Source organism: Wyeomyia smithii, chromosome 2 (assembly GCF_029784165.1).
Source record: "Wyeomyia smithii strain HCP4-BCI-WySm-NY-G18 chromosome 2, ASM2978416v1, whole genome shotgun sequence".
In the NCBI taxonomy this organism is placed as follows: domain Eukaryota; kingdom Metazoa; phylum Arthropoda; class Insecta; order Diptera; family Culicidae; genus Wyeomyia; species Wyeomyia smithii.
In genome coordinates, this window is record NC_073695.1 from 147,743,913 (window position 1) to 147,753,065 (window position 9,153).

Consider the following 9,153-nt stretch of genomic DNA (forward strand, 5'->3'; position numbering starts at 1 on the left):
AAAGTACATACTATTCTAAGCATTTTCCAATAAAAAGCACGAAATCCATAAAATGTCGAATGTTACAATTATGCGATCACAGGCAGTGTAGGACAGTTCAAGTCGATCGACACAGGCCTTGTTAAGTTCTTGTTTGAATATGTGTTTCAATGATGTTTACGACGATCACGTCTTTTTTCAACAACAAAAACTACAGACGGTGTTATAAACAGATACGCAAAGAGTGAGGTCGAAAACTCCAAGTGAACCGTCAAATCGAGGCTCCAAGTGTGCAAAGTAAACAAACTCATGCGTGTTACTTTTCGTACAGAATGTGTGTTGCAATCAGTAGAAATTCTATGTATCACGTGCAATTATGGTTTTACGAAAAATATGTTCGTCATGCTGATATTATGAGTGATGCATTGAAAATTAAATAACTGTAAGAACAAGCATTGAAACTCAGTAATATATCCTTACAAAGTTTCGAAATTTCATTACACTTTCTAGTGCGTATGAAAAGTCATGCGAAAATGAATGCGGTTGGCAGAATTGTTTAAAATAGAATATTAGCAAAGGGTTGCCATATTTACTGCTTTTCTCTTTGCGTATCTCTTTACAACACAGTTTCTAACACAAAACATTCCTGTACATACACGACTCGTACGTTTTGTTTAAATATGGGTAAAATATACCTAAGTTTTTATTTGCATTGCAATGTAGGTTTTTATCTATATTACTTTTTAGGATTATAATTTACACATGAGCAATAGTTTTTGAAACACAATTTGTTGGAGTACCCCTCTCCCAAACGTTACTAAAGGATAACGCTCAAACGTCATCACTTTTTGGTATCGGCGCTGATCATAAAAGACAGCCGAGTGTGTCGAGAAACCACATCACACACGATCGGGTGCTTTATTGTCTACGAATATCATACGCATTAAATATAGTTATATAAGTTGTTACCACCAAGTGTTTCAGTAAATATCACAACGTAACAAAGTGGCGACGAGAATTGTGACGCGTGTCGGTATAAGTCCGTCGGAAAAAAACGGGAAAAAAACAATTGTCGATATTCGTGAAAACAACGTGGTTGGAAGAAGAAAATGTCGGTGCCGCCATTGCATTCCGGACAGGCAGATCAACCGTTCAAGGAGACTATTTTACAAATCCTCAACAACCAGCACATGCTGATGGCGCGGTTGTCGGATCAAATGACGGCGATCCAAGGAAACGTCCAGCAAACAAATCGAACTGAGCTGATACTCGACTCCCTAGCGTCGAATATTACGGACTTTGTCTACGATGGAGAAACAGGATGTTCCTTTGAAGCTTGGTTCGCTCGCTATGCGGACCTCTTTGAGAAAGATGCCGCCCAATTGACGGATGACGCAAAGGTACGGCTCCTACTCCGAAAGTTGAATCCTGTCGCCCACGAGAGATATACATCGTTCATTCTTCCTAAGCTGTCAAGAGAATATTCTTTCGAAGAAACAGTAGCTAAATTGAAAACTATCTTTGGTACCCCTGTGTCAATTTTTTATCGTCGGTACCAATGTTTGCAGACGACTAAAGACGAGCATGAAGATTTTATTAGTTACTCATGCAAAGTAAACCGAGCTTGCGTTGATTTCAAGCTGCAGGAGTTGCAGGAAGAAAAATTCAAATGTCTCATTTTCTTGTGTGGGCTAAAATCATCCAAGGATTATGACATTAGGATGCGTTTGTTGTCGAAAATTAATGACACAAATGATATCACACTTGAGAAGGTTGTCGAAGAGTGCAAATCTCTCATTAACCTGAAGCGTGATACGGTTCTTATAGGAGGACAGTCTTCATCCTACACTGTGGCGGCAACGAAGGCTACCAGAGCACACTCACCATATGGACATAGGAGGGGAAATGTCAAACACAACAAAGGCAAGTGTGACGAAGTCAAAACGCCGTGCTGGGGCTGCGGCGGTATGCATTTTTCCAGTCAATGCACTTTTAAAGACCACAAGTGCCGGGACTGCGGTCGAACGGGCCACAAAGAAGGCTATTGTGGGTGTTTCAAACGGCGTCAACCAGTATACAAGGGCAAGCAGCAGAGCAAAATGCAACACTCAAATAAGATCGTGATAGTAAAGGACCTCAAACGAAGTAGGCGATATGTTGAAACCAGCATCAACGGAGTACCAGTTAGTCTTCAGCTGGATTCCGGCTCCGACATAACAGTCATATCTAGACAAAACTGGATCAAAATTGGAGCACCACAAACATGGCCACCGGACTGCGAGGTACAGACAGCTTCTGGCAGTAAATTGAAAATCGATTCGATGTTCCGAGCCACCATCACCATCGGCGACACACAACGAGAAGGTAATTGTTACGTTACTAACCTATCTCTGAACGTTTTAGGCTCAGACCTACTAGATGAGTTTGGGCTATGGGACGTGCCGTTTTCATCATTTTGTAAGGTGATCGGAAAAAAAGAAGACCAACATATTGCTGAGTTAAAAGCGGAATTCCCAAGTGTTTTTTCGGATCGTATGGGCCTCTGTACGAAAAAGCAAGTACAGTTCACACTTAAAGAGAATGCGCGGCCGGTGTTCAAACCCAAGCGGCCGGTTTCGTACAGTATGGAGACGGTCATAGAAGGGGAATTACAGCGTTTAGAAGATCTCGGTATCATTACACCGATAACCTACGCAGACTGGGCTGCACCGATTGTGGTGGTACGTAAGCCGGACAATTCCGTCCGGATTTGTGCAGATTTCACGACAGGGTTAAACAACGCACTAGAGGCAAACAACTACCCTTTGCCTCTCCCGGAAGACATATTCAATCGAATGGCAAATTGTGTGATATTTAGTCATATCGATTTGTCAAACGCTTATCTACAAGTCCCCGTCGATACAGAAAGTCGCAAGCTGATCAATATAAACACACACAAGGGATTATATCAGTTTAATCGGCTATCCCCTGGCATCAAAAGTGCCCCAGGGGCTTTCCAGCAAATTATGGATACGATGCTGGCGGGAATCGAATGCACCACCCCCTACCTTGATGATATACTGGTTGGAGGTCGCACCGTAGAGGAGCATAAACGTAACCTACGTCATGTGCTCCAACGCATTCAGGAGTACGGTTTTACGGTGAAGTTTGAAAAATGTCGATTTTTTATGCGCCAGGTGAAGTACCTAGGCCAGTTCGTTTTCCAGATGGGTCGGAAAAGGCGGTTTTTCATGCTTCTCGAAGTTTAACCCCAGCAGAGACACGATACAGCCAAATCGAAAAGGAGGCTTTGGGCCTCGTCTATGCGGTCACAAAATTTCACAGAATGATTTATGGCAGGCAGTTCATTTTACAGACTGATCATAAACCACTTTTAGCCATTTTTGGTTCAAAACGTGGCATTCCACCATACACAGCCAATCGGCTCCAAAGGTGGGCACTAACAATGTTGTTATACAATTTTGAAATTGAGTATGTTTCCACTGATCATTTTGGCCATGCAGACATATTATCGCGTTTAATCAATAGCCATGTCAGACCAGATGAGGACTACGTCATCGCCTCCATTGAGATTGAACAGGAAATTTGCAACGTAGTCAGTCGGTCAATCGAGTATCTTCCTGTTTCATATAAAATGATAGCAGCCGAGACTACTCAAGACGAGACGTTGCAGCAGGTGTTGAAATATGTGATCAATGGTTGGTCTAGCGACAAGAGAACCGTCTCCGGTGGATTGGAGGTTCAACAATTCTTTGCACGACGGGAATCGATGTACGTAGCGTCAAAAGTTCTAATGTATGGAGAACGAATTGTGGTACCAAGAAAATTGCAGCGCAAGGTACTGCAACAGTTGCACAAAGGGCATCCGGGCGTAGAACGAATGCGGTCTCTCGCGAGAAGTTATATGTACTAGCCGAACATTGATGATCAGGTTTCAACTTTAGTTCGATCCTGTGCTGAGTGTGCGTCTGTGGCGAAGAGTGATACTAAAACTAAACTTGAATCATGGCCTATTCCTGAAAAGCCTTGGCAAAGAGTGCATTTGGATTTTGCAGGACCGATCAATGGAGTGTATTATCTTCTCTTGGTAGACTCATTGTCAAAGTGGCCAGAGGTGGTTTCTACTACCAGAATCACCACAGCAGCAACCATCTCTATTTTACGTCAGATCTTCAGCAGATTTGGAATGCCTGAAGTGCTAGTGTCGGACAATGGGACACAGCTAACAAGCGATGTGTTTGAGCGATTTTGCGAGGCAAACGGTATTATGCATCTCAAAACAGCGCCGTTCCATCCCCAAAGCAATGGGCAAGTGGAACGTTTTGTCGACACGTTCAAACGGACAATAAAAAAAATTCAGGCGGGAGGAGAGTCATTAGAAGAAGCAATTGATACCTTTTTGCTCTGCTACAGAGCTACACCGTGTCGAAATGCTCCAGACGGCAAATCCCCGGCGGAAGTGCTTTTAGGAAAACCATTGCGGACATCATTTGAACTGCTCCGCCCTCCAACCAGATTCTTCAAGGATAACAGTCTGAAGCAAAACAAACAATTCAACGCTAAACATGGTGCGAAGGAAAAATCCTTCGAGGTGAAAAATAAAGTGTTTGCCCAAGTGCACTACGGAAACAAATGCAACTGGGTGCCAGGAGAAATCGTTGAACGAGTGGGTACTGTCATATACAACGTTTGGCTTCCAGAAATGCAGCGGCTTATCCGGTCGCATAGCAACCAACTGAGGACACGCTACGAAGATAAACCGAGTGAATCATGTGAAGCGGAGCGGACTGTCCCCCTCGACATACTGTTGGGCGCCTGGGGACTCGGTCCAACCGAACCAAATACTACTAAGGAGGTAGCATCGACATCAGGATCGTCGGAAAGTTTGAATGATTTTCAACGGGAGTTTTTGCGAGAGCTCATGGGTCGCGAAGAGGGAAATCCTCGACCTCGGTTACCAAAAAAGCCCCCTACGATAGATCCTGAGGTACAACGTCGTTCGACGCGTCAGCGTAGAACACCAATCCGCTACGAACCCTACCAGGTTTACTAAAAAGGGGAGGTGTTGGAGTACCCCTCTCCCAAACGTTACTAAAGGATAACGCTCAAACGTCATCACTTTTTGGTATCGGCGCTGATCATAAAAGACAGCCGAGTGAGTCGAGAAACCACATCACACACGATCGGGTGCTTTATTGTCTACGAATATCATACGCATTAAATATAGTTATATTAGTTGTTACCACCAAGTGTTTCAGTAAATATCACAACGTAACACAATTGCAAATATTTTGTTTTTTTTTTTTAATTTTGTTTACATCTTTCCTGTGCAAAGTAAATGAAAACTACGAAAGGTCCATTCAACTCCGTTTCGTGGTTTTTTTATTTTAGCGTGGAGCTGGGTGGAGGCTGTAAAAAATAGGTAGCGATTCGTTATAGAGATGGAGTTACTGTTCTGACTTATTTCAATTTGCAATTTGGATCAAAAATTTTCAAGAAAACTGTATGGGACGGCAAGTCGGTTCGTCGGTGTTAATACCCACACTCAGAATATTATTCACATTATTGTTACGTGAAATTTCCTGTACTTATTCATTTTCTGTCATTTTGCATGATTTATGTGACAAACATAACATCTACGTGAAAATCACATGCATACTATGTTTTATCACGTAGTATCTACGCGAACTTGGCAACGTCAAACAGAATGTCATAGAAGAAGTATCGCGTGAACTCTCTATGTGAAAATACACAGAAATCAAAATGGCGAAGCTGTTGTCTAACTCAGTCTCTGACAATAAAATAGAATTTCTCGACGGCTTGCCAATAAGTGAACTTTCGAAAAACCGTACGAATTTGACATCGAGCCTTGAGCTTACAGGTTTCACACAGATTTAGTTCAAAGGTCGAGGAGTTTCCCATACATAAACAGTTGCAGCTTGCAATAGTTATCGCCGGCAAATGTCGTAATATTTGTCCGTTTTTATGTCGTTTGATTCATTTACGAATCGGCGATTTTGCATGGCCGTGCGATTTATCAAGCAACATATTTCTATAATTTCTAAAAACTATTTGCCGTCTTTTAAGAATTGGGGAAACAAAATTTGGAAATTTTACGTTGTATCCAACGTAGTAGCTAGCAGATAATCGAATGCTTTCCATTTTACCGGTAGTTGAATTCTACGTGAAATTCACATAAAATGCATATGTCTGCTGTATAAGATTCATAGGATAAATCATCTCACCAGATCATGATGAACTCAAATGACAATCGCGTAGAATCTACGTGAAAATGACAGTGGAAAATATTCACATAACTTTTCCGGTAATTATGACGTGAAAATTATTTTGAGTGCAGCTCACACTACACCGCATATTACCTGATAAGCGCAGTATGCAGTTCAAAAAGGAATTCATTTTCCTATCTCAATCCCATGTAAAATTCAGGCACTGAATCAAGCAATGAAATTTCGTCTGGTAGCTAGTACGCAGCTAAAAAGAAATCATAAACCGAAAGGGAAAACAAAGTTCACTTGCTGCGAACACTGCTGTGAAGTAAAATGTCACTTGTTCTTGCACGGAATAATGAGCACTGACATTATTCTGGTACTGAAAGAGTCAGGCAGTTGGTTGGTCGTCTCACACCCAGCGATGCCAGATAGAAAGACATTTAGCATACATTCAAAATATTTTTCACGCTATAGTTACCGGAAAAGTTACGTGAATATTTTCCACTATCGTTTTCTAGTAGATTCTACGTGATTGTCATTTCATTGTCATGAATTATCCTTTGAAACTTATTCAGTAGATGCATGCATTTCATGTGAGTTTCACGTAAAATTCATCTACTGGTAAACGACGAATTTGCATACCTGAGTGATTTATTACGCAACATATTTTGATAATTTCTAAAACCCGTCTCATAGCTCATAAAAATTAGAGAAGTAAATGAAAGTTGTACATTTCGTAAAACGTGATTGCTATCAGATATCATACAGGCACAGACTAACAAACGTAACACTGGAACCTAGCTCCATCGCCACAAAAAACGTCCATTTCGAATTTTCAATCGAATAACAATCATCGCGCGAAAACGTCGCCTGGGGCGCTGTCATGCAATCTCACACGCTTACTCTGAGCCACTCAAAAATGGGTCAAAACCTACTCAGTTTCGTTAAAACCGTATGTAAACAAAAATGAGTAGAAGTAGTTTAACTCATTCTTGAGTACCACTGGATGTTACGGGAACTGGGTACCTTTTACTCAGTTTAGTTTTGAGTATAGATGCGTAAAAGTTACTCATTTTCACAAAAAAACGGGTTAAAGAAACTCAGTGTTTTTTACGACAAAAAGAAATTTCGGTATTAAATAAATTAAGTAATAAATTATTTGATTTTCGTTTCAATAGATATACAGTCATACCTCGATATAAGGCAACCTCGATATAAGGCCACCTCGATATAACGTAACTCGATATAACGTAACTTTTACCTCGATATAACGTAAGTTTTTAAAATGTATTGAAATTGAAAATAAATGATACAGCTACTGTTTTTGGGCTATAAATTGCTTCAAAAAATGTTTGTAGTAAGTTTTGAAACCAATGAAACCAATGCGCAGGAAGGTTTAAAAATACTAGTAGGTGATGGGAAGTAGGTTTTCACGCATCCTTCAATAACAATTCACAGTCTTGCATCAATTTAAAAAAAAAAAAATTTTGCTTGTTGAAATTTTCTCTAAATGGGCATAAAAAAGGTTTAAAAATACTGATAGGTGATTGGAAATTGGTTTTCGCGCATCTGTGAGTAACCACCAACAATCTTGGACCAATTAAAATTTTTTTTTTTTTGCTTGTTGAAAATTGTCCTAAGTGGGCATAAGAATGGTTTAAAAATACTAATAGGTGAAGGGAAATAGGTTTTCCCGCATCTTTGAGTAACCATTAACATTCTTGCATGAACTGTAAGAAAAATTGTTTTGCTTCGATATAACGTAACTCGATATAACGTAACGAAAATAAAAATAAAATTGCCTTATATCGAGGTATGACTGTATTGTGATCCTTATAACACTGAATGAAGGCGCGAGTTTTGCTTTTAAAGTGAAATAGCAGCTAAACTAATAGAGCTAGCGCTATATCAAAGAACAACTTGTAGAGTGGATTTCAATGTTTATTTTGTTAAGCCTGTAGTACACTCTTTGTCTAATGGTCAAATATTTGACCTTCTGACATAATGGTCAAATTTATTTGACATCATGGTTGTTGTTTGCCCGTGTTTGCCCCATGTTAAAATTGGAGAGTAACAAATAATTATTTTTTTTTGGTTTAAATTAGTTTATTTGACACGGCACGATACATTTTCTGTTTTACTGAGCCAAGTACAATTCGTATTAATTCTACGTTAGCAGGGAAAAGAGGGAGGCCTTTTTTTATTCTCGCGGCCGACTACGAGCTAGTGGGGATTTAAGGTGAGAGGAGGGGAGATACAATTTTGACTTAAAACTATTTTGGAACTTTGTTTTTCAACTGGTAGAGCAATTGTATTCTTGTTTGTTGTGGGTTCAAAATATTTGTGTAAGCATAGATGCGGGCTCTTCGTTTCCGTGTCTTCAGCATAGCATATTTGTATCCTTAATCTGACAAATAGACAAAAAAAATTTTAAATTTTAATGTCAGCGTTTTTCAGAAAGCAGTAGAGCTGTGTCATGTACTGGAGATCACCGCTTCCCAGAATGTCTCTAACGGGTACGTTCGGTTGTTTTCCTCGGGCCCGAAGGGAATCAATAAGCTCGGACCTAACACCACAGTATTCGATACACGACCAAACAACATGCTCGATGTCATGGTAGCCATCGCCACAAACGCAGTGATTACTGTCTACAAGCCCTATACGAAAGAGATGAATGTTTAACGTGTAGTGATTGGACATAAGTCTGGACATCACGCGAATGAGGTCCCGACCGACATCCAACCCCTTGAACCATGCTTTCGTCGATACCTTAGGAAAAATGGAATGTAGCCACCGTCCTAGTTCATCTGAATTCCATGATGATTGCCAACTATTGAGTGTTCTCTGACGCAAAATGCTATAAAATTCATCATAAGCAATTGGTCTTTCATAAATATCGCCATCAATAGCACCCACCTTAGCTAAAGAGTCAGCCTTTTCATTG

At 40.4% G+C, this 9,153-nt stretch overlaps 2 protein-coding genes across 2 annotated transcripts; both read left to right on the forward strand.

Moving 5' to 3' along the window:
• Window positions 1-1,088: 1,088 nt before the first annotated feature.
• LOC129720041 (uncharacterized protein K02A2.6-like) lies at window positions 1,089-3,227 on the forward strand. Its single transcript, XM_055671454.1, has one exon. It carries the CDS (start codon window positions 1,089-1,091, stop codon window positions 3,225-3,227), a length of 2,139 nt encoding a protein of 712 aa, XP_055527429.1.
• A 938-nt stretch (window positions 3,228-4,165) lies between these two features.
• Window positions 4,166-5,032, forward strand: LOC129720042 (uncharacterized protein K02A2.6-like). Its single transcript, XM_055671456.1, has one exon. The coding sequence runs from the start codon at window positions 4,166-4,168 to the stop codon at window positions 5,030-5,032; it is 867 nt and encodes a 288-aa protein (XP_055527431.1).
• Window positions 5,033-9,153: the final 4,121 nt, after the last annotated feature.